The following is a 26761-nucleotide window of genomic DNA, read 5'->3' on the forward strand; positions in this document are numbered from 1 at the left end:
GACTCTCTGATTTGTGCTTTTTAGAAGTACTTTCACTTTCTGGCACTGTAAGGCGTAAACACACTTTAGGCAAATGTTAAGATTTAGAAAATGTGTTTTTGAAATTCAAAACAGACTCAAATGTTATCAACGAGCTTTTTTTTGTGTTCGCAGATTCTATATTTCTTCACCTGTGCATTTTTCCTAAAACCACAGGACACACCCGGCCACAGCCTCAGATCCTACTCTACTGCCTATCTATTCTGTTACCCTTTTAAGAGGCGGATCCTGTAGTTTCCTTCCTTCCTTCCTTCCTTCCCAGCTACCTCTATCCCCAGTCCGTTGGGCGGAGCTTCATGCCAAAGCCCCAGAGCCCCAAGCTGCCGCAGCCTCAGTGAAGGGTACTGGAGCAGCAAAGAGCTACCTCTGCGGCAAGTCTGTACCGAAGCTACGTGCCTCTGGGCTCGAACCTATCGCTGCTGGCGCCAATCCCACCCCGCTCCCTCCCCACCTGGTGCGCACCAGGTCTTGGCCAAGGTCTTGAGGGGAGCAAGAAGGGCGCGTGTCACCTGCCTTAGAGAACCACAGAGCGCGCGCGCCATGGGGCCACCGCCCTGGGCTGGGGTATGCTGCCGCGATGGCTGCGACTTTTCCCGATTGCTGACGTGGTGCTTCCTGCTGGCTCTGAGTCCTTGTGCCCCTAGCTCTCGAGTAGCTGAAGCTGTGTGGACAGCGTACCTCAACGTGTCCTGGCGGGCTCCGCACACCGGAGTGAACCGCACAGTGTGGGAGCTGAGCGAGGAGGGCGTGTACGGCCAGGATTCGCCGCTCCAGCCGGTAGCCGGGGTTTTGGTACCGCCAGATGGGCCGGGGGCGCTCAATGCTTGTAACCCGCACACGAATTTCACGGTGCCCACGGTCCCAGGGGACTGGGGAAGCACCGTGCAAGTCTCTTGGCTGGCCCTCATCCAGCGCGGAGGGGGCTGCACCTTCGCACACAAGATCCATCTGGCTTACGAGAGAGGGGCATCAGGAGCCGTCATCTTTAACTTCCCTGGGACCCGCAATGAGGTCATCCCAATGTCTCACCCGGGTGAGTGCGGCTACAAAATTGTGCCCTTCCAAACCCCTTTCAAGGCCAGTTTCTCTTATTTTCCTCAGTGCTCTTCTCCTTCTATCCCCTTGTTCCAAAAGAAAACGATAGCCCTTTCTGTCCCCACCAAGTGAAGCAGGATCTTTTGCTCCAAGAGATTAACCCTGAGCGTGGGGGAGGTTTGGGGATTGGACGGAAAAATCCTTTAGAATTTGCCTCTGTGGTAGAAAAGTGTGGAGGCTGGCAACTTGAAAAGGAGTTGCACCGCTTTGCACTGCCTTTTCCTGATGTTTCACAGGGGTGGCTTGCATTTGATTAGTTAGTGGTGGGCACTGGCTTTGAAATGACTTGGTAGAAGACTGCCTGGAAATCCTTTCCTCACTCTTTTCTGTTTAACAACCTCAAGCCTACAGCAAATTTTTCCCTCTGCTCTTCCTGTTATTCTCTCCATGTTTTCTAGTATCAGGTACAAGATTGTGTTACTGTGCCTTGTTAATTTCATTGCAATTTATGTGGAAAATTTACTTAGCTCTTGGGCTCTCCTCCACCCAGGGATCACAGGTCCCAAGTGATTGTTGGTATCCATGCCTTCCTTTGCCTTTGAAAAATCTGATTTAGTGTTATTGCGTGACAAAAGAGGTTATTAGTATTATTGGGAAAAAGAAGTTTATGCACGAGGATAGCAAAGGCCTAGACTTTGGAAACAGTAGTCCAAGTGGATCTTAAATTTGTAGAGACAATGTGGGTTACTATTTTTCCCTCTGCAGTTATCCTTCCAGAAACCTTTCCCCTAATTGTGATTAGGTATACAGACTATATGTATAGTGATTCTAAGCCCCAAAGAACAAAGAATAAAATTTTGAACGAAAGAAAAGGAAGCGACGTGATAGCAGTATATTGTAGTTGTTGAGAGCTGGGCCTCAAGTCAGGCCTTGGAATTCCAGATTCATTGCTTTCTAGTCCTGTGACCTTGGGCAACTTATCTGAAGCCTTTGAGTCTGGGTTCCCTCATCAATCAAATGGGAAAGAACAAAGAACTACATGCATAGGTTTGCCTTGAGGATGAAATGAAATAATGCCTATAAAGAATTTAACACATCCTCCTCATCAGTGAAGTTTAGCTAATAGGATTAGCCATTTAGGAGTCACTGGAGAGATGAATCTACTTATTTAAGTACTTAGAGGTTTTTTTTTTTCCTTAAAGCAGTGTGTTTAGCACTGCCTAGAGAGCACTTCCATTGGGTGCCTGGTGGCACAGTGGAAAGATGACTGAATTGGAAGTCAGGAGACTTAGTCTCTTCTTTGTATCTACCAGCTTTGTGACCTTGTACTAGTTACTAGTCAAATGATACTACAGAGGTAGGAGTTGGAGGCCAAGTTGGCAGAGTGTAGAGACAAAAGTGATCTAAATGAACTCTAATATCCCTTCCAGCTCTAAAATTCTAGGATTCAATATGATTTTATATTCATTAAAGGAGCAACTATATGTCTCTTGGTTCTTAATTCATTGATTAGAATGAAATTACCTTTTCTTTTTTTAAAAAAATTTGTTGACTTTATTGGGGTGACATTGCTTAATAAAATTATGTAGGTTTCAGGTGTACAATTCTATAGTACATTATCTGTATATTGTATTGTGTGTTCACCACTCCAAACAAGTCTGCTTCTGTCACATTTCTCCCCATCATACCTTTTCTTACCTCCCCATCCCCACTCTTCTTTCTTTCTGGTAATTACCATACAGTTTGTTGTCTTTGTCTATAAGAGTTTTTTGTGTGTGCTTACTTCCTTTTTTAAAATATTTTATTTATCTTTAGAGGGGAAGGGAAGGAGAGAGGGAGAGAAATATCAATGTATGGTTGCCTCCCATGTGTCCCCTGCTGGGAACTAGCCTGCAACCCAGGCATGTGCCCTGACTGGGAATCGAACCGTGGTTGCTTGGTTCCCAGGCCCGCGCTCAATCCACTGAGCTATGCCAGCCAGGGCATTACTTCCTTTTTAAAAGCTAATAAAAATGAAGAATAAGGACTTGGTAAATTTTAAAGTCCTTACATTTGAGTTGGATACCTAAATGCAAGGATTTGACTTTGTCTCCTCCAAAGAAGATTCACTTGCATAAATGATTTGGAATTAAAGAATACCCTTTAATTCAAGAGTCTCTATTTAGACCATTTTCATCCTATTTCTGTTAAGGCTATAAGTTTAGTATTTATCTGATAGTTTTAGGGGGTAATAAAATTTATTTTTGTTGTGCTCTCACTATGTGCCAGGCACTCTGTGTACATCTTGCTTACACCTCACTGAAAGACAGTATGGTGTGCTAGAAAAAGCACAGGCATTGTAGTCAATGGGAATCAAACTCTGTATTTAACATACAGCAACTTTGTTTCCTTGGTCAGATTATTTAACTTTACTGAGTCTGTGTATCCCCATTCATAAGATGGAAATAATATTTACATTGCTGTGATTGTTAAGGACCACATGTGGAAACTACTTAGCAGATAATAAACACTCAATTAAAATTAGTTATGCTTACTAAGCTTTCCTTAAAGATGTAATATATTAAAATTTTATATGCTCAAAGAAATAAAGTTAGTTATGATAATAGGTCGATGTTAACAAGATGCCAAAATTTAATATACAAATATATGATTATGCAACTGTCATTTGGAAGACACGAATACACTAGGAATCTAAACATGGCTGTTTTGCTTCAGGATACTATGTAGAAATAAAGCCATAAATATTGATCACTTAATTAAACTATATTCCAAAAGGCATTTTGGTACTTTAAATTTTATTATTATCTAAGATGATGACTATAGCAAAATTTACCATTAAACTAACTAGCTAAGAAAGCTGCCTAGTTATTGAGGTGTAGTATGCCATTTCTCCCTTAAACTTTTGGAGAAACTACTTTTCAACATGGGGAAAGTCACTTTGCATTTCATTCACGTGTGTTGAACTTTTTTTTGAAAGGGCTGTTTTCTTTGTTTTGCTCATTCCTGAGATAAATCCTAGGGTTCATTGTAATCTTTGGTCAAAAATGACCTCTCTTGGATCTTAGTGGCAGAGACGTAGGACTGAAGTGTAAGTGTTGATTATCTCAATATATATTGCTATGAATTGCACAAGGGCCACCAAATGTGGAAAAGCCAATGCTGTCTACTTTGTTTACAAAATCTCTTGTCATCCACTCCCTCAGGGGATTGTGCTTGAATTGTTTGGCCTTTCAGTTTGTGCTGAGCATCCATCCACACTATTACATTACTGTGACATATTAGAGTACCTATTACAGTCCTATGACCATGAAGACCCATATGTTCCACATTAATAGGACTAACTGGTTTAGTTCTGGTTTAGAACTGTTTTAGAATGGTTACTTTAAAACTGTTGTTTATCAGAGAGAAATTCCACTGTATTAGAGCAACTGATTAGGAAAAATGAGGCTGTTTTATGTATACTGACATTTTACAAAAGGTAGTTAGTTGTAGCCTTGCATCAACCTATGCAGTTTATTTCTGTATAGTATTATTTTCGTTGCAATGTATCCAGTGAATTCTGTTTCACTATAAATGATCATTGTAAATGGTATATGTTTATAAACAACTTGTCTTATAATCACTGAATATATTTCAGTCAAGTTGATCCAGAAATCTGGAGGAAATTAAGAGATCATTTTAGTTTCAAAGTTTAATTACTATTCATATGTCTACTATGAAAATCAGATAAGAAGCAGCCAAAACAGACTAAGCACTAAAGCCATCTAAAATATAGGATTGTCACAATGAGACAAGGCACACATGCGTTTGTTACTACTCTGCTTTTACCACACAGATGGGTCTGAGCCTTGCATGCTATCTAATTGAGCATAGCCCACAGGTTCAAGTGATGTAGATGCTTGCTTGTACAATTTACTCCAGGTCAACGTGTGCAGTCATGAATTTATTGAAAGACCTGTGGAGAGCTACAACTGTCATGATCCATAACACATTTACAAGAACTTAAAACATATTCAAAGGGATGACAGGAGAAGCATTATTGCTGAGGCCTGTAAGAAAGTGAATGAACCAAGTAGTTTAAGTTAATAATTGGGTAGAAAACAGTTGTTTCAATACATTGTTGGAAGACAGTAGAGCATATTAAAAGGTTGGGCTCTGTCACTATTCTTAAAATCTTAGCCCAGTTATTTTACTTCCCTAAGTCTGAGTTTTCTCCTGTGTAAGATGGGCATAATAATAAACTTGCCTTGTAAGGTTGCTGGAATTAAATGAAATAATACAGACAAAGAGTTTAAGACAGTGCCTGGTATAGAGGAAACTACTATAATTTTTGCATCACAGTTAAGATAGTTAAATGTATTTAGAAAATGCAAATTAAATCTTATGTTTGTAGTATACAGCTTGAAAATGAATAGCCTAGAGTACTTCGAAGTCCACATTATGTGAAATCCTAAATTTAACTCTTTAGGAAGAGGGTGAATAAATTGCATTCCTTACAAGAAATTGATCTTTTGACACATCTGTGTTTGTCATTCTTTTCTCAAATAAATGCTTCTCTTTCAATATCCTACCAATCTTTCTTCTATTCACAAAAGACTTGGGAGAGCATTTTACTCTGATATATCACCACCCAGTCACTTATCAACCACCTGAGATTTAGTTTTTATTCTGTTTTTTTTTCCCTAGGATGCTGACTTTGAAAATAACCTTTTTTAGTAGTGTGAGAAGTTCAAAAGAGGATAAGAAGAGATTGGGTGTGATGATTTACCATAGTAAAGTACCATTCCTAAATCTGTTTCCAGATACATCCTTTTTGATATCTCTGCAGCACTATATTTGATACTGTTGACCACTCCTTTGAAACCCTCTCCCAAGGAGTCTCTTGCTTTTCTTGCCTCTCTTCTGTTTCATTTTTATTATTGTATTCATTCATTCATTCATTCATCTAACACATCTTCTTCATTGTGTTCAAACCTAGGCTCTCAACATCCCCCTCCAATAAATAACTGCCATATCCAGTTGATTCTATCACTTTAAGTCTTCTAATATACAGTATGTTCATCTTTCCCTTGCACCTGTTATTACCCTGCTTTCAGTTCCTGTGTCTTCTCATAGGAACAAATGCTTAGCCTCCTAATTGGTCTACCTACCTCCAGTGGTTACTTTCTTCTAGTTCTTCTTCCATAGTGCCACTGGAACATAGCTCTCATCACATACATGCCATTGCTCAAAAGCCTATTACTTATAAATTTTAGATGACATTTCCCAAAAGACTCTTAATCTATTCCCAACCTACTTTTAAAGCTTTATATGCCTCTTCTCTCATGTTGATCCTTAAACTTTCTCTTGCCTTTCCCATTATCATTCCTTTGCCTGTACTTCTACTTTTCCTTACATACCCTTTTCCTCCCAGCTCTGCTGGTCAAAACATATCCATCCCTCAAAACCCAACACAAATTTCTCCATATCTTTGAAGTATTTCTCAAGTCCTTCTTTTCCCTTTCCCACCATAGCCTGCACAAAAAACAAAATAGTCCCTTTTCTTTGCTCCTTTAGTGTTCTATCTCTTATACTACTTTCTGCATTTTGATGGTAGTTATTTGTTTATATATTTTGTCTTCCTACTAGATCATAATCATTTTAATGTTTATTAATTTTCGTATTCCCCATGGGGATTTTTGTTCTGTGTGTGCTCTGGAAATGCTTGTGGACTTGCCTTAAATACCCAAGAATGCCAAAGGGTCATAAGATTCAGTAGAAAAATATCTAATAGAAAGATTTAAATTCAATTCACTGAGAATTTATCAGGGGTCTGTGGTATGCCATGTACTGTGCTTCTTGTATGAATATACAAAATAATTAAGGAAAAATAGGAGAAATAAGAGTGTACAAATACTTCAAGGTTTCAAGTTTCCTAATTTTTATGGCAATCACCATCATGGGCCAGTTTATGGGTTTCAAATGGTAAAATGACCAAGATAACAAACAAATGGTGACAATGAGTTTTTATATTCAACTTTTCCAATTTTGAGTACTTAAAAAATTTGATTTATACCAGCATTCAGTTTGCGTCTCTGATTACAATGCTTCCATTGAACATGTTGGTGAATGTGGAGTTCCATAATATTAAAACCGGAAGGAAGGAAAGAAGGAAGGAAGGAAGGAAGGAAGGAAGGAAAGAAGGAAGGAAGGAAAGAAGGAAGGAAGGAAAGAAGGAAGGAAATATAGCTTGGTCATAGCTTAAAAATTATTTTTCTAAGCACATAACCTTTCCACCCCAGTCCGTGGAAGATAATCTGTTATCTTATATAGAATGTTATATTTAATATCTGTTCCCAGGCTTATGGAGGAAGTAGAGGAAAGTACCAAAGACATTTTCTAAATTATTTTCTATTATAAAATTAAGTATGCTTTTTGCAGTAATCTTAGAAAATACAAAAAGTTTTAAAATAAAAATAAGAACAATGCATAATTTCACAAAGGTAGTACCATTAATATTCCTTCCTATCTCTTTTTCCATGTATAAGTATAGCTTTGTAGCCTGCTTTTATCATAATTATTATTTTTTCATGAGTATTAATGTGATATTAAAATATTTATAATTAAAAAGAAAACATTAGAACGCATAAATATGACCATTTTAGCATTTGGAATTGTTTTTGTCATTTTCTTCTTTTGTTCTGCATAAATATTATTTAAGGAATTATATAATGTATGTACAATTTTGTATTCTGCACATTATTATAAGCAATTCCCCATAATAATTAAAATAGAAGAAGGGTTCTCTTATAAGTTGCAGGTGGTGGTCTTTGGGGACTGATTGTCTATTTTCTTCCATCAAGTCAGAGAAAGGAAGTGCAAAAATGTTCACAAGCAGTGGTGTGAATTGGAACATTTAAAAGAAAAATATGCACTACAGAGGTTTACATAAAATTATACTTACCATAAATTTGATCTGATCTAACTTAAGTCCACTATTGTGGCCTTGCTTGGTCTTTTGAAAGGTTTGATCACCATATGTACTTTAGTTCATTTTTTCCCGTAAAATCCTAGAGGTGATATCTTTGTCACAAATGAGGTTTGCACCCAGTTTTTGTGTTGCTTTGTTAAGTAACACCTCATTGACTAAAACTGCTTTTTCATGGTGGCCACTGAACTGTAAATTATTGTTGGGGTTTTCCCCAAAGTTTACTTAATAGGGTACCACAGGTATTGCCTAGGTATACATAATTTTTTGTACATGTAAATTTAATTGAAGAATAAATACATACCAGGAAAGTACAGAAATCATTAGTGGATAGCTCAGTAAATTATCACAAAGTGAACATACCTGTTTAACCAGCACTTAGATCAAGAAACAGAATAGCACCAGAACCCCACAAGACTACCTCATACCCCAAGATGAAGAATTTTTGAAGCAGCGCAGTTGTCAACTTTACCACTTGAGGGAATGATGTCTTGTAGCATGTGGTGGGAGCCTAGTCACCCATGAAAACAGTGTCTTTTCACTGCACTGAAGCTAGTTAACTATAGTGATCATCAGTTACATACTGCATGCACTTTGATGTGGTTACTAAGCGAGTACAGATTTGCCACATTTTGCTGTTAATACCCACTTTGGAGCCCTTCGAGCATAGCAGAGGACAAGGCCTCTTTGTTGTTATTCCATTTCCTGGTCCATATTTTTCTTTATTGGTACTGTGTATATCTTTGTATATATGGTGGTATATAGTTAGTTGCTGCTTGAATTTATCCATAGACTTGTTATAGTATTGATTTCTTTCAAAAACAAAGTTTGATGATTCATGCCTGACTTGATGGAGGCTATTAGGTTCACAACCTAGACAAGATTTACTTGGTTTTAATGCTTAAATGGTCAAGTTAGATATAAATCAGTGATTTTCAAAACCCTATCTAACCTTATTTATTTTGACCTTTTTTCAAAGATGATGGTACTAGAACTTACTTGTTGATGTGTATGTATATGTTTGTCTCAAGATATTAATCATTATCATTTTATATAAAATGTTGAAATAGCTTAGTTAAATGCTGCCTTCAACTAAACTCTCAGCTTTTAAAAAGAAAATACACCAAAATGTCACTCTTGGTTATTTCTGGTTAGCGGAATTATGGGTGGTTATTTTTCTGTATTTTCTGACTTTCTATAATGAGTATCCTTTATACTTATAGTCAGAAAAATAAGCCATTAAAAAACAAATACTCCTATAGTATTGAGAAATTCTAAAGAAAGCAATAGTAATGTGACTATACCAACAATAGGAACAAAGCATATTCCATAATAGAAATAATTTGCAGACTACTATGATAATTTAAAGAAGAATTAGTTTGGCCTTTTGAATATATAACACATATGATTGTAGCATGGCCTTTTTCTTTTTAACACTATTTTCTTAATATGTAAAATGAAACTTGAACACTGAAGAACTGACCTTTCCTATTTTAACATGTAGTGTTTCTCTTTGCTTTACCCTTTGTATCACTATTTGTGGTTTTTTTTTTACTTTTACACATACCTCTCCTTCTTAATATTTTTGTTTCTTTCCCATAAGAAGCTTTCTTCCTCTCACCAGCTCTCTTCAATATTTATTCTTTTCTGTATACTTAAGATTAGTGCTGAGTTTAACAACTTAGTTTGCAGAAACCAATATATTGGCAGTTTTCACCCATGATACACTGGATTCACCTGATGACAATAATTTTTGTCATTCTAGAAAACAGGATGGAATATTAGAATGAAGGCAGACAGGAATCATGAAGTTCTTATTTTATACTTTATTAATGATATGCAGAACATACAAGGTCAACCAAAATTGCAATTAAGACATCATTAAAATTGAATTACTTGCTTTTTAAAAATTTTCCTGAATTTACTGGAGTGACATTGGCTAATAAAATTTTATAGATTAGAAGTATACTTGTTTTTATTTTTTTAACCATTTCAACAATTTATTTTATTGTGTTTTATTTTTTAATTTTTATTTTATTGATTAAGCCATTACAGTTGTTCTATTCCCCCCTTCATTCCCCTCCACCCCCATCATTCCCCCCCTTTAGTTTATGACCATGTTTCTCAAGTTCTTTAGATTCTATATTTTCCATACTATTCTTGCCTTCCCCCTATCTATTTTCTACCTACTGTCTATTCTTATTTTCTGTACCTTCTCTCCCCTTCTCCTCCCACTCCCCTGTTGCTAACCCTCCATGAGATCTTCATTTCTGTTTCCGCTCCTGATCTAGCTGCCCTTTTGGTTTGCTTTTGTTTTAGGTGTGGTTGTTAATATCTGTGAGTTTGCTGTCCTTTCACTGTTCATCTTTTTTTAACTTGTTTTTCTTAGATAAGTCCCTTTAACATTTCATATAATAAGGGCTTGGTGATGATGAACTCCTTGAATTTGATCTTATCTGAGAAGCACTTTATCTGTCCTTCCATTCTAAATGAAAGTTTTGCTGGATAGAGCAATCTTGGTTGTAGGTCTTTGGATTTCATGACTTGGAATACCTCTTTCCAGCCCCTTCTTGCCTGGAAGGTCTCTTTTGAGAAATCTGCTGACAGTCTGATGGAGACTCCTTTGTAGGTGACTGTCCCCTTATCTCTTGCTGCTTCTAGGATTCTTTCTTTCATTTTAATCTTGGCTAATGTAATGATGATGTGCCTTGGTGTGTTTCTTCTTGGGTCCAACTTCTTTGGGACTCTCTGAGCTTCCTGGATTTCCTGGAAGTCTGTTGCCTTTGCCAGATTGGGGAAATTCTCCTTTATTATTTGTTCAAATAAGTTTTCCACTGGTGGCTGTTCCTTTCCCCCTTCTGGTACCCTATAATTCGGATGTTGGAGCGTTTAAAGATGTCCTGGAGGTTCCTAAGACTCTCCTCATTTTTTTGAATTCTTGTTTCTTCATTCTTTTCTGGTTGGTCATTTTTATCCTCCTTGTGGTCCACTCCTTTGATTTGAGTCCCAGTTTCCTTTCCATTACTATTGGTTTCCTGTGCATTGCCATTCATTTCAATTAGTTTAGCCTTCATATGTTCCTCTAATTTGTGACTAAAATCCACCAGTTCTGTGAGCATCCTGATGACCAGTGTTTTGAACTATGCATTTGAAAGTTTTGCTATTTTTTCATCACTTAGATTTATGGGCTCTGGGGCTTTGAGATCTTCTTGAGCCATTTTTGGTCTGTTTGGGCCAGTTAAGTATGAGGAGTGGAGCCTTAGGGGCGGGGCAGGGCCTCCAGGGCTGGGTTGCTGGGTTGTGATGCTGTATGTGGGGGCGGGGTCAGAGCCTGGAAATGGTGGCCCTCTCTGCTGCCTCCAGTCCCTGGGACCCACTGGGTCCCATCTCACTGCCCACTCCCTTGCTGGTCTACCTGCGCAGGAATGCGCCAGCACAGTCAACCCGCTGCCCTTCACCCTCGCCGAATCCTCTGGTCGTTCACTGGGTTGTGCTCACTAGGTTGCTCATTGGGTCGGCCCCTTGCAACCCCAGGCCTGGGATCTGCGCGCCTGAGTCTGTCTGACCGAGTTTTGCTTTGCAATCCCGCTCTGCCAGCTGCTGCTTTCGCCCCTTTGGTCAGGCTGAAGAATTTGTTGTTATCGAACTTCCGAAAAGTTCAATTTTCTGTGTTCTGGCCGTGTTTTCTGTTGCTAATATTTTGTTGTCTCTAAACTTGGTTGTGGGAGAAAGCACGATGACTCCACCTATGCCTCCATCTTGGTGGAAATCCCATATTTTAATATATTTCTTTCCAAAAAAACTTATTTTCCTTCAGTGTCCAATAATTTGTAAAATAACAAATTGTTTTTTGTGGTATTTCTGAATTTAATAGTGCTCTTTATTTAAAAATTAGTAACCAGAAATAAGACTAGAGTTTGAAACAGGGAAGAAGCATAATGCAGCAAAAATAACACTGGAGTGGGAATCAGAACACTGAATTGCAGTTTTTGCCTGAAGAAAGTAGGGCTGTACTAAATTTCTAAAGTCTGGCAAAAGATATGACCACATTTCTTCTTCTGTCCCCCTGGAATTTTTAAATCAACTATGAATTTAATTGTTTTTCAAAAAATATAGTACCCTCCCCCCACCAATGATAAGGAAACTTTGCTACTAGTGTCTGATAATGAAAACTGACCATTTATTGGACAACAAACTTCTATGGCCTAAACCCTCATCATAGAGCAGCTGTTATTTCAGGATTTGAAGCTCTCTCAATCTGCACTTTGTTTCAAAGTTGATTGTTAGCCATTTACACCCTTTTCCTTCATGAACTATTAGGCAAAATCATTAAGACAAACTATAAAATGTATTAGTTAAATGCCTAACTGACTTGTAGATAAAAATCAAGGATTTATTCATAAATTTTAATGTATTATATCTGAAAACTAAATTTTCAAAGTTGAATATAAGAAAAAGCTGTCATTTTCACAATTCTAATGTATTAATACCACTTTATATTTTATAATTTAATGGTCAAATATAACTAACCTGAGGCCTTAATGGCTTAAACACCAGTTCCTGAGTCCAGTATAACTTAAATCACACTTTTAAAAAATATTTTTAAGTTTATTTTTAGAGCGAGGGGAAGGGTGGGAGAAAGAGAGGGAGCAAAACATCAATGTGCAAGAAAAACATCAATTGGTTGCCTCTCCCATGCACCCAACCAGGTACCTGGCCTATAGCTCAGGCATGTGCCCTGACTGAGAATAAAACCAGTACCCTCTGCCTTGCAGCTTGATGCCCAACCCACTAAGCCATGCTGGCTAGGGCAAACCACACTTATCTTGATACCACAAATATAGCAATCACTCAATTCTTTGTTATTGATTTATTTAATTTTACTGAATTTATTGGGGTTATATTAGTTAATAAAGTAAAGTTACACAGATTTTAACTGTACAATTCCACAATACATCATTTGTATATTTTATTGTGTATTCCTATCGAAAAGTCATTAATAACCTAATGTGGCTGAAGTTTTTCACATTTTAATTCTGCAATCCAAAGTATTTTGGGAAGCCCTGGCTGATGTGGCTCTGTGGATTGAGCGACAACCTATGAACCAAAGGGTCCCTGGTTGGATTTCTAGTCAGGGCATATGCCTGGGTTGCAGGCCACATCCCCAGTAGAAGACACATGAGAGGTAAACACACATTGATGTTTCTTTCCCTCTCTTTCTCCCTCCCTTCCCCTCTATAAAAATAAATAAGTAAAACCTTAAAAAATAAATGAATAAATAAAGTATTTGGGGAGAAGGTACAGATTAGGAATAAGTAACAAGTAACAAAAGAAATACAGCATCCAATTTCAAATGTTCAGCAATAAATCAATGTTTTTGCATATGCCTATATTGAGAACAAAGGTAGTAAAATAGAGCGTAGCAACCCTTACTACTGTTACCAAATATCATTCAATTAAAATATTAATATAAATAAAAGTTGTCTCTTCTCAGCCTTACTGGCAAAACAAAATAAAACCAAACCACTTTCTAGTTATTATTCATAATATATAGAAATTTGACCTATGATTTTGCTGGTGATTAATCCCTTTCATGTCTTTCAAAAACTAATGGTATAAGTGAAATAAGTCAGTTAGAAAAAGATAAATACCATACAATTTCACCTACAAGTGGAACATAAAGAACAGAATAAATGAACAAACAAAAATGAAACAGACTCATAGACACAGAGAACAGATTGATGGTTGCCACATGGGAGGAGAGCTGGGGGCTCGGGAGCTGGGTGAAAAAAGCGAAGGGATTAAGAAATACAAATTGGTAATTACAAAACAGTCACCAGGATGTAAAGTACAGCATAGGGAATACAGTTGATAATATTGTAATATTTTAGCTATGTATGGTGTCAGATGGGTACTGGAAATACCACGGGAAATACTTTGTAAAGCATGATTGCCTAGCCAATATGCTGTACACCTGAAACATAAAATTATATTGATTGTAAACTGTAATTGAAATTATGGTTTTGATTTAATCTTATTTCTTTGTGATCACAGACATCTTCATTGAATAAAAATTTATAAAGTGCATACAAACTATATAGTAAGTTTTGTGTTTCTGGTCTTTTCCTCATTTAAATATTAACAGATCAAAATATAAAATAAATTCTAAAACATTTTACAACATATGAAATATTCTAAGCATAATAATGGCATATTTACAGCATCTTTGTGTTTAAGCACAAGATACAAGGAAGTGAGGAAAGCTGTTCACTATCTCTTTCAGCCAGTATTCCAGTTTTAACATTAGAAAATATTGACAATGACTGATTTACAAATAGTAAAGGCAATAAAGGCCAAAATAGCTCTTCTAAAACTAGGTTCATATTCAACACTGTCCAATACTCTGATAAATCAATTGGGCCAGTACCTCTGAATTCACTCTTATCTGGAATGAACAAGATGTAAGTGTGAACAATTCCAACATAATTCTCTAACATTTTCTCCATTAGAAAATCTGAAATCAAGTTAAATGGACTTCTGATATTCATTTTGCCCACAGTAGCTTTCATAGCTCCCTTCTCCAGCTATAGCCCAAACTCTTTGAGCAACTAGGGAAGGTCAAGGTATTTCAAAGATGGATATGGAAGCTTATGGGACCAATCCTTTTTTTTTTTTTTTTACTTTTTTTAATCGTTGTTCAAGTGTATTGGTCTCCATTTCCCCCCTCCTCCTTCCCCACACCCCAGCCATTCTCATTTCCTACCCTTGATACTATCCCCCTTTGGTTGTGTCCATGTGTCTTATACATGTTCCTGAAAATACTTCCTCCTTCCCCCTCATTATCCCCTGCCACCTCCCCTCTGACTGCTGTCAGTTTGTTCTTAATTTCAATATCTCCAGTTATATTTTGCTTACTTTCTTGTTTTGTTGTTTAGGTTCCACTTAAATATGAGACCATAGGGTACCTGTCTTTCAATGCTTGACTTATTTCACTTAGCATAATGCCCTCCAGTTCCATCCATGCTGCCCCAAAGGGTAGAAGCTCCTTCTTTCTTTCTGCTGTATACTATCCATTGTGTAAATGAGCCATGTTTTTTTGATCCACTCATTTCCTAGTGGGCACTTAGGTGGCTTTCAGCACATGGTTATTGTAAATTGCGCTGCTATGAATATCCACAAGAAGTCTGATTGCTCATCTTTGGAATTTAATGTTACATATTTTATGGTTTTCAACAGAATATCAACTAGAGAAACAAGTTTAACTTGGGATTGTACATGAACTTTGGTTTTTCAAAATAAGTATGAATAATTGAAATGAATAAGCAAAGTAACTCTGTTATGTTTTTAATTTTATGCTGCTTGTATTTAGTTTTAACTCTGTATCCAGTGCTGTGTTAGAATTCTAGAATCATCTGGCTTAGCCAGTTATACCCATATTTTCCCAACTGCTCATTCATATGGCCATGGGGGTAGTATTTAGGCTAAGGAAATTGGGAAAAACTAAAAGTCAAGCATTCTTCCTTCTTCTACCCGACTACAAGAGCAAGTTTTTAAACATTTACCATTACTGCCCTCAGAATGTAGCTATTAATTTTCATTTTTTATAGTCAAATAATAGCTTTAGGCCTCATTAAAGATAGAGCAATAATGTAGAGTGGTGGTGAAAAGCAGGTACCATTTGTGCACTTAGCCTGTGTTATTCTAGGCAAGTTAGTCAATCTTATCTTTAACGGGATAACAGCAATACCTACCCTAGAGGGTTGATGTGAAGAGGAAATATTTTAATGCATGTAAAGCACTGAGAACAGGGTTTAGTTTATGGGTAAATCTCATCTGGCAACCTCAATTATCCAGAGCATAGCCAGGATTCAGAAAGTAAACCAAAATGTCACTTAGTAACCAATATAAATATCAGAGGGTACTTGTACTGAAGCCCTCGAGCTCTCTGTCTTGGGAAGCCTGTTTTTCTTCAAACTCAAGCTTGTTTGAATTTTTAGAGTTGACAGTAGAAGTTCTCTATTATATAGGCAGCATGAGCAGAAAGAAGGATCTGATAATGAGAGATGCCAGGAAGTAACATCTATATGACTTAGTAGGTTAGCACTAAGTATTCAAACCTGATTCTGTGGTTCTTAAAACAGTTGAACAGAGATTTGTGATGCCATTAATTGTCACTGGGAACACTGGAGGATGAGCAATTTTTAAACAATTGCAGGAGTGTGGGGAAGAGGTGATATATAAGAATGCTTATAAATAGATCCTTTATATGATTAGAAAGCTATTCAATAGATAGTTGGACTATATATAGCATGTATGAATATGAACTAGGGAAACTGAAGCACAGCATTGTTCATTATGTATAGACAATGTATTTCTTATCAGTATTTTTTAATCACCATGTGACTACAATGGTTAGTATGTTCCTGAACACCCACCTCTGCCACCCACCACATATCTTCTAAAAGAATGGAAACATTTCTATTAGTCAAAAAAAAGTTTAGAAGGACACATCTGTGATTAAAAAGGAATTTTTAAATTTATAATATATTCTCAAACCTGACTTTTACAAATATCCATGCTCTTTTTAAAATATATTTTATTGATTCTGCTATTATAGTTGTCCCATTTATTTGTCCCCTTTATCCCAGCTCTACCTTGTACTCCCCATCCCACCATCATTCCCCTACCTTAGTTCATGTCCATGGATCATACATAAAAATTCTTTGGCTTTGTCGTTACCCATACTATTCTTAACTTTCCCTGTCTATTTTGTATCTACCATTTATGCTTCTTATTCCCTGTACCTTTTCCCACATTCTCCCTCCAAACCCTTCCCATTGATAACCCTCCATATGATCGCTATTTCTGTGAATCTGTTCTTGTTCTGTTTGTTTCCTTAGTTTGTTTTTGTTTTGTTTTTTAGGTTCAGTTGTTAATAGTTGTGAGTTTGTTTCCATTTTACTGTTAATAATTTTGATGTTCTTTTTCTTAGACAAGCCCCTTTAACATTTCATATAATAAGGGCTTGGTAATGATGAACTCCTTTAACTTGACCTTACCTGGGAAGCCCTTTATTTGCCCTTCCATTCCAAATGATAGCTTTGTTGGATAGAGTAATCTTGGATATAGCTCCTTGCCTTTCATCACTTGGAATACTTCTTTCCAGCCCCTTCTTGCCTGTAAGGCTTTTTTGAAGAAATCAGCTAATAATTTTATGCAAACTCCTTTTGTAGGTAACTGTCTCCTTTCTTCTTGCTGCTTTTAAGATTCTCTCCTTATCTTTAATCTTGGGTAAAGTAATTACAATCTGCCTTGGTGTGTGCTTCCTTGGGTCCAAATTTTGGAACTTTCTGAGCTTCCTGGACTTTTTGAAAGTCTATTTCCTTTGCCAGATTGGGGAAGTTCTCCTTCATTATGTTTTCAAATAAATTTTCAAATAAATTTTTCTTCTTCTTTTCCTTCTGGTACCCCTGTGAATCAGATGTTGGAATGTTTAAAGTTTTCCCAGAGGTTCCTAAGCCCCTCCTCATTTTTAAAAAATTCTTCCATAATTCTATTCTGGATAAATATTTATTTCTTCCTCTGTTCCAAATCATTGACTTGAGTCCCTATTTCCTCTGTATCACTGTTGGTTCCCTGTACATTTGCCTTTTTTTCACTTTTCATAGCCTTCACCCTTTCCTTTATTTTGCAATCATACTTAACCATATCTGTGAACATCCTAATTACCACTGTTTTGAACTCTGCATCTGATAGGTTGTCTATCTCTTCATCATTTAGTTCTATTTTTAAAGACTTTATTTATTTATTTTTAGAGAGAAGAGAAAAGGAGAGGGAAAGAAACATCAATGTGTGGTTGCTTCTTGCACGCCCCCAGCCCAGGCACTGGGGACCTGGCCTGCAACCCAAGCATGTACCCTGATTGGGAATTAAACTTTTGACCCTTTGGTTCTAAGGCCAGCACTCAATCCACTGAGCCACACTAGCCAGGGCCATTTAGTTCTATTTTTTGAAATTTTGATCTGTTCTTTCATTTAGGCCATATTTTTTTCTTGGCATCCCTGTTATGTAGTAAGGGGTGGAGCCTTAGGTATTCACCAGGGCAGGGCAACCCACACCCTGCTGTAGCACCGTATGTGGAAGCTGGGGGCTGAGAGGGAGCAGTGCCACTTGCTCAGTCAGCTCTTAGCTGACTTTCAGTCACCTCCCAGCCACCCACAAGCAAATTGGGCCCTCTGGTGCTGATTCCCAGGTGGGTAGTTTTTTTGCCTATTCTAAGACTCTGTGGGTCTCTCCAGTGAACTCACCTGTGAGGCTGGAAGTTTCTCTAGCTGTCTCAACCCTCATAGGTTTTGTCAGTCTGAGATTTTGAGGCTCTGTTTCCCCACACTGGAACCCTGGGTTGTGTGGTTTGTCTCTCTACCTAGTTGTTCCTCCTGGTTTAGCCACACACAAATGTGGAACTGCCTGCTCCACCAGCTGCCACCTTGCACTTCCTGGTCCTCTAGCTACCACCTTTCCATGAGTCCTCTGTGCCTCAGTTGCCCATCTCCTACCAGAAGGATGAATGTTTCTTCTTTAACTCCGTTGTCCCACTTCTATACTATTCAATTTTCTGACAGTTCTGGTTATTTTTTGTTTTTAAATTTGCTGTTCTTCTTTTGGTTGTGTGAGGCAGTAAAGTGTATCTATCTACACCTCCATCTTGGCTGTAAGTCCCAATTATCTATGCTTTTCATAGGTTATATAGGTTACAACAGCAGAAATGAATGCTAGGTTATGTAATTAACTGATCTAATTAATCAAACTTTATAAAACTAAATCTTCCTGACATAGGTGTGGTAGAGAAAAGACAAAGTCTGTGCTTTTAGTGCCAAAGCTACAAATGTGAAGCCCCTAAATAAATAGAAAAATGAGTCACTTTTCTTACAAAATAACCAAATCTCTAGACCAAGGGTCCCCAGCTTCTGGGCTTCTGACAGGTACCAATCTGTGGCCTGTTAGGAATGGGGCAGCACAGCAGGAGGTGAGCAGAGGCATGCAAGATGCCTGAGCTCTGCCTCCTTTCCCTGTTGCTCATCCTGACATCCAGGGAAACATGTCTTCCACATAGTCCCTGGTGTCAAAAGGGTTAGAGATTACTGCTCTAGAGCCATAAAAGATATTGTGTCATGTACTGGTAGAGGATAAATATTCATCAGAACTTATTTTAGGCTCCATTTCCAATTGCTTTTGAGGTTTTCCCCATGTAAATGAGAAGCTGTCAGTGTCTGACGAACAGTGATTGCAAATGAGTTAGTGAAGTTATGTTTTAACTAATGGTTATAATAGGGAAAAATAGTGTCTTTTAGAATTTAAAAGTCTGTAATAATACTTTATATTATTTTTAAATTAGTAACTTCAAGTAAGGAGATGATCTTTTGAAGATTTTGGTCACTGGGGATCATAAATTTAAAGGATCATTTGGGTAAAAACTCTGCTATGTATTTGCCATTTAAGGCTTGTACTCTTAAACTAATTATGGAAAGTGTGAATAAGTATTAATTTCATATTGAAGGGCCTTTTAGAGTGTGTATATGCTTGCTTGTGTGGCTTTGCTTATTCCAGATTACAGTTTGATCATTAACTAAGATAGTATCCTCACCTAAGATCAGTAGGAGGTTACTCTGGTTGTTAATCACTTAACATTCAAAGACCTCTGTTCTTTTGCTTCAAATTATTGGTCTCAGGTCATATCAACTAGAAGGAATTTAAATCATGATAAACATTGAAATGGCATGAGTAATTTGACATTCTCATAACATTGGGAAAGAATGTTTGTCCCTTATTTTTTTTTCCACAAGATTTATACAGTTGAGGGGTAAGGAGGACAAAGATTAGTTGTGGGTGGGGTATAGAGAGAGGGTTAGGGTTAGGCCTTTAGACTGTCAACTGATGGTCACTGGAACCAATACAACAGCAACAGGAACCCCCAATTTTCACTGTGGTAAAGTGGAAGATTTTATTCAATGCAAACAGCTCAATTCTAATCCAGCACAGTTGTGGAACAGCACAGGTGTGGAATAGCACAATCATATACAACTTGACTGGTGTCTCAGACCCCGGCTCATGGGGTCCATGGCATTGTAGCTGAGACAAAAAAAATCACATGTACTACCGAATCCTGTGGAGAAAAAGGGCCAGTGGCTTCTCTCTCAAGAGGGGAGGAAAAGCCTCGGCCCTGGCCTCAATCAGCTTTTATTGTTTTTCTGGGCACATTACATGAAGGCCTTCATCTACTATGCACAGGTTCACTTTAGGTGGTTACCTTTGACAGAAAACAAAGGAGAGGATGCTGCTAATTACATCACAGAAGAAGGATATTTGCAAATGAAAAGGGGAAAGTGGTTGAACCAGTTACATTTGTCCTTGGAAGGTTTAGCATGGATTTTAGAAAGTTACTTTGTAGTAAATGTTTTCTGCATCAATTCAGGGTGAGGGAGTTTTAGCAAAAGCAAGTCTCATAGCAGTCTAAGTACAGTGCAGGCCTGATTCCCCACCGGAGAATCTATCTGTGGGCATGGGTCCTGTGTATCTCCGAGTGGGAGCTGGGCCCACACAACACAGAATGGCCTCCTATAGACTGGGGAACAGCACAACTATAAGACAACTCGATAGTGTTACAGCTCATTTGTGGAATGGCATGGTTTTGAAGTTGCCCTGGGAATGAGGCAGCCCAGGTGTTATAGCTGGCCCTTCTCCAACAAAATACCTGAACTTCATTCTAGCCTGCCTGGATATCTCTGCTTTGGTCCAGTTGGGCCCAACCAGATAGGACGGCTTCATTCTTCTCCTGCAGAACAGCTTGTGTGGTACAGCTCCAGCTGGAGAAATCAATCTTAAGTGGAAAGGGAAAGTACACTCCAAGAGTCCTAGGGGAGCTTACTTATATAGAGAGACGCTCCCAAGCCTTGTTTCTGATTGGTCAGTTCTCATGAAAATGAGGGCTCCAAATCTTCAGTTTAATTAGCTCAAAAAGTACTGTCCTGATTGATTGGAATGGAGCCATCCATTTTGATTGGTCAGTGAAGAGGCTGATTAGGATATAGCTGTGCATCTTCAGTTGGATGGGGAATGTCTCAGCCCTATAGGTTGAAATACAATTCCAGGAACTCCTTTATAATGGTTGGCTCAGATGGCAGAAACACGATGCAAAAAAGCAGTTCAGTGCAGAGGTCATAGACAGTTTAGTTCAGGCTTCTCCCTGAAGCAAGGCTTCAGTGACAGGCACCTGTTCAGCAATGACTGCTAGGCTCTGTATATAAATTTGAGCCCAATTAGCCACGAGTAGCCCTTTTTTCTCAGTAGGCGCCTTCATTCTCAGAGGCAACAAGACTAAGATTTAGACTATTAGACTAAGCAATAAATTTAGTCTAATTTAAGACTCAATTTTAGTTGGTGTTGAGTAGTAACATACATTTCAATATGTTGTACATTTGTCCTTGTATTTTTGTCTCAGATTATTAATCTGGATATGTAAATTCTTATACTTTTTAGTAATGAGCTCGTAAGATAGTCTATCACGTTACAAGTTGGGAAATGTATAGTTAAATATTTCTTTCCCAAATCTCAGATTTCCTAGGATGTAATCCATATTTTGTACCACCCAGGGGACTATTAGTCTTTCATAAAGCCTTTATTTAAGAGGCAAATTGGGCTCCAGACTCAATACTGTTGAATTATAAGTGGTTAACCTGAGGAGAGGGAAGATATTTGTTATATATGACAGCTTTCTTACTACACTGAGTTTCTTAAGATTGATGTTCAAATCTTGGCATGTTTGTACCCCCTATAACTTATATATGCATAGTAGATGCCCCCAAAATGTTATTTGAATGAATATCTTTCCTTTGTCTCCTTAGGAATCATTTAAAAGCACTATAGCACTTAGATTTTTGCACTAAGAGAGCTTTACCAAACTAAAACTAAATTCCTTTTCTTTTATAGGTGCAGGAGACATTGTTGCAATCATGATTGGCAATCTGAAAGGCACAAAAATTCTACAATCAATTCAAAAAGGCATACAAGTAACAATGGTCATCGAAGTAGGGAAAAAACATGGCCCTTGGGTGAATCACTATTCAATTTTTCTTGTTTCTGTGTCCTTTTTTATTATTACGGCAGCAACTGTGGGCTATTTTATCTTTTATTCTGCTCGAAGATTACGGAATGCAAGAGCTCAAAACAGAAAGCAGGTTTGTAATTGTCCTTTTTCCAATTTAAAAATATTTTATTGTTTTAGTTGCAGTTTCTGTGTCATGCATTTTAGTACATATATATGTTTTATGAAAACTTGTAGTTTTTAAAAGTATTTTAGCTTTCATCCTCTCAAATCTTTTATTTTCTTAAAATTGTCTGTGGCCTTAATCCTGCCTGATATATCTTCTAATACCTCATTATGGAGCATAGCCACCATTTAATTATATATGGATGTAAATACATATATTCTTTTAAATATTTTTCTAAATTACAAAAGCATTTTATACTCAATATAGAAAATTTAGAAATTAGAAAGTATAAGGGAAAAAATCTTTGCCCCAAACCCCACATAACAAAAAACTAGTCACCACGCAAAGGTAACAACTGTTATTTTACACATATGTGTATGTCTGAGCATGTATGTATTTGCATGTGTGGCCATGGCTGGGAAAAGAGACCAGACTGAATGTCATGGGAAGGCAAGTTTAAAGATCTAATTGTGAATGAGATCGTGTCAGGCTCAAAGCAGAGTCACATATTCATAATTTTTACCATATTTTAACAATTAATATATAAACAAGTACAAAGCATACAAATAACAGACCAAAAATACCAAAGCATCATTGCACATGGAAGTACCTATAGTTGTGTGGCATTGGTCTTACACCTTGAAACTGTCATTCCCCTGATATCGTCACTTCTCTCCTTACCCAGCTTAACTTGAATAGTCACTCCCATGCATACATCTTAAGTTCCCTTGGTCCCCCCTCTCTCTGTTATACTTGCTGTACCTGTACTTTGCATAGCTGAACTAACAGAAAATCATACTGTGTTTTCTTAGCCATTTCCCTTCCCACTTTCTTAGGTGACTAATCATACATGTTCCTTTCTCCTTAAACTTCCAATGTCTCCTCCAACTTTACTCACAATTTGTATTTTGTCTCTTATTCCATTGAGAAAATTGAAGTAACCAAAAGAGTACTTCCACAGTCTTCTACCACACCTACCTATGTCTCTGCATCTGTCTACATCATATATCCTCTGTCTTGACTTCTGTTACTGTGGATGCACAAACATGCTATTGTTGCTTCCATTTTCAAAAAAAAAAACAACAAAAAAAAATCAAAAAAACTTCCCTTGACTCCAGACCAAAAACCTTGGAGTTCTTCTTTTTCCTTTTTTTTTTTTATCACTTCACATATAACCTTCATAACCATTGGTTCTACTTTCATTATATGAGGTCTGTCCAGAAAAAGTCTAGCCACTGTTAATATAACAAGAGTGGTTTGTGCAACATCAGTGTAACCTGGAAGCAAGGACAGTGGACTGGAATGCACATGCATGAACAATGATAACCTCACTGTACTGGCCAGTAGTGGCAGTAGACACCTTTGAGTGAACAGGTGTATTACGTGGCCATTGCATTCAAAATGACTGAGTGAGTAGAGCAATGAATCTGCATCAAATTTTGTATCAAGCTTGAATATTCTTCTGCTGAAACTATTCTTTGATTCAGAAGGCCGCATCTTACAGGCAACTGGTGATTGGCAGCTTCATCAGGACAATGTGCCCACTTGTGTATCATGTCTCATGCAGAGCTTTTGGTGAAACATCAGATCACCCAGGTGACTCAGCACCCCCTGCAGCTCAGATTTGGCACCCTGTGACTTCTGGCTTTCCCCAGAACTAAAATCACCTTTGAAAGGGAACAGATTTCAGCCATCCATGAAATTCAGGAAAATATGATGGGGCAGCTGATGGAGATTAGGAAAATTTTGTGAGGTCTCAAGGTGCCTACTTTGAAGGGGGACTGAGGTGTCATTGTCCTATGTACAATGTTTCTTGTATCTTTTTCAATAAATGTCTCTTTTTCATATTACATAGCTGGATACCTTCTGGATAGGCCTTTATATCCAGAATCTGATTACTTCTTACAATACCACTGCTTCTGCCCTGGTCCAAGCCACCATCATTTCTTACATCCTCCCCCTCTCAAGTATTTTCACCATAGCAACAGTGTGGTATGCTATGTCTCCAGAATGCTCAGTACAGTTTTAATACTTTCAGCTGATCATATGGTAGGGGCAAGAATACATTTTTATATGAACTGAGAAATTCCTCCAATGTCAGTGAAACTCTGGCTGCTTCATGCATTCTTTCTCCAATAAGCAAAAACGAACCCAATTTATTAAGGAGTGCAGGAAAAGCGAGGAGTTCTATATGGCAAGAAAGTTCATCAAATTTATAGGCAGGGATGAGAATTGAAATCTTATTATAAAACCTTCATAATATTTAAACACCAGTGTGGTGGAGCTTTGTCTAGCAGAGCTCCCCTGTTTGTCCTGGATGAGAATAATTCTACCAAGACATGATCTGCTTGGGGAGGAAATTCTACTAATTTCTCAAAGGAGAAGGGCCTCGAGCCTGTTCCTCAATTGCCTCTTCTTCTTTTGTTGGGTTTAATTTGCATAGGAATATAGGGCATATACTAAAGCTCATCAATCATTATCAGGTAGTAATTATCAAACAATAGATAGATAACATTCAAAGAACTATGAGGGCTTATTCTGAGTCAGGGTCAGATAGCCAAAGGGCTATAAAACTGGGGAACAAACTTATTTTATGCTTGGACCCTTATCATTTAAATTGAAGGCATTCTTAGCAATGTAAGTTTCACAGGGTTTTATGCATTCTTTTCTTAGGGCTGATTGCCCTGGAAACTCACCCTTTCTATCACAGGGCCTCACCTGCCTCCAGCATTGTTTCAGGCTGAAGTCAGGTGGGGGATTTGAGCAGCCAAAAAACTAGGAGACTTTCTGCAGATAGAATGAGCACTCAGGCCCCTGAAAAGCTGAAGGGTGAGGGTCCATCACCCCTTTTCTATAGTCCCCTAAGTTCTTCCCTGATGGCCCCTTTGAGGCAATGCCTGTCTTAGGTCATCCCTCCCTTGAGGAATCTTAGCTGCCATTGGGTAACCAGTCATCCACCCAGGGCCAAGCAAGGTGAAGTAAAGGGGGCAGAGGCAGCACACCTGCGAGGAAGGTAAGCTTTGTCTCCTTAGTGACTTATGGTCCCAAGGTCTTTTTATTCAGCCTTAGCCATGGGCGGCTACAGCTTCTGAAAACAGGCAAGGTGGTTCCCAACACACCAGTATATGGTAATGCATGATGATTATCCCAATGTTTAAAATTAATTGACTTCTGTCTTCTCAAACAAGCAACTATCATATTGGTGTCAGGTTCAGCCTATAACTAGCTGTGGTCAAAAGGATGCTTCAAATTCCTGTGCCAGCCCATTCAGTAGTTTTACACTGTGTTAATATTTAACATTTGTATATTATGCTGTTTTTACCTCTGAGGTTTAAAGGAAAGAGGAATCCTGTATGAGTAGCTACCCAATTGTTATAGGTATAATGACAAGAGTGCTTGGTTTGCTTATGTTTGTGGTGGGGTCTGTATTTCTGTATTCTAAGTGCTATAAAAACTCTAATTTACATGGCATTAAACCCTGTCAGCAATCAATACAGTTTATAAAGCATTGTCTAATGCTCCACAAGCTTCATTGGATATTTAGCTCTGGTCTCATTGTTCATTTAAGTAATTTTCATAGTTTATAGTAATTTATGAAAATGAACTTCTGTACAAATAGTAAAGAATAGTATTAAAACTTCTCATCTTGTAGAGGAGGTTTTGGAGAGGGCATCTCTCACTACTTAGTAGGCTATATCTGTTTATCCCTCAGTGACTAAAGGATTAATGTGTGACTAAAATTCCCTTTGCTTATAAATACTTGCAAGTGCTAGAATGTCATTTACATGTTATTTAATTTTCCCAAGTTCCTATTTATTTTTGAGAGAGCTTGAAGCATATGATGGCTATAAATATCATTAAATATTTAACCACATTATCCCCATTTCACCAGTATAAATGGTAATTAAAACTTACCTTTATTAGAATATTAGGACTTAATTACAATATTCAGGAATTTCTTCCATATGAATCATTATGTTGCATAGTGTATAATGTCAGGCAAACTGATGAATGTATAACCATACATTTTGATAACCAAAATGCTCAAATATAATGGACAGCACATAGTGGCCACATGCCTGACATGTCATAAGTATAATGTGTAAGGACATATATCATCCCTTTTTCTATGGATGAAAAGTGGGTTGTGAATGAAAATAACATACTAGGCATTACATGGTGGATTCATGTCTCCACTGGGAACAACCCTATTCTGAGACAAAGAAGATTGTGGAAACCTTATGGCATGCTCAGACTAAACTGAATTTTGGAGTAACTGCTATACTCTTGCCTCTGGCATGGGAAACCCAGCATTTGGAGGTACCATGTGTGTACCCTAACTGTATCCAGGGAATTAATAGTCAATGACAACAAGGCATGCGTTGGATTTCACATTGACCAGTGAAATAAAAGTGGGCTCGAGGTGAAATAGAAACTGGCCAAGGTATAATGG

General features: G+C 37.7%; 1 protein-coding gene across 1 annotated transcript in view; it reads left to right on the forward strand.

Moving 5' to 3' along the window:
* Positions 1–332: 332 nt before the first annotated feature.
* RNF128 (ring finger protein 128) overlaps positions 333–26761 on the forward strand; it is a 64712-nt gene continuing 38283 nt past the window's right edge. The window contains exons 1-2 of the mRNA XM_037162210.2: positions 333–1072; positions 22028–22275. Coding sequence (XP_037018105.1) covers positions 580–1072; positions 22028–22275 — 741 coding nt within the window. The 5' untranslated portion in view covers positions 333–579. The remainder of the gene's footprint in view (positions 1073–22027; positions 22276–26761) is intronic.

This window comes from Artibeus jamaicensis, unplaced genomic scaffold (genome assembly GCF_021234435.1).
Source record: "Artibeus jamaicensis isolate MK-2021 breed Jamaican fruit bat unplaced genomic scaffold, CSHL_Jam_final scaffold_461, whole genome shotgun sequence".
NCBI classification, from domain to species: domain Eukaryota; kingdom Metazoa; phylum Chordata; class Mammalia; order Chiroptera; family Phyllostomidae; genus Artibeus; species Artibeus jamaicensis.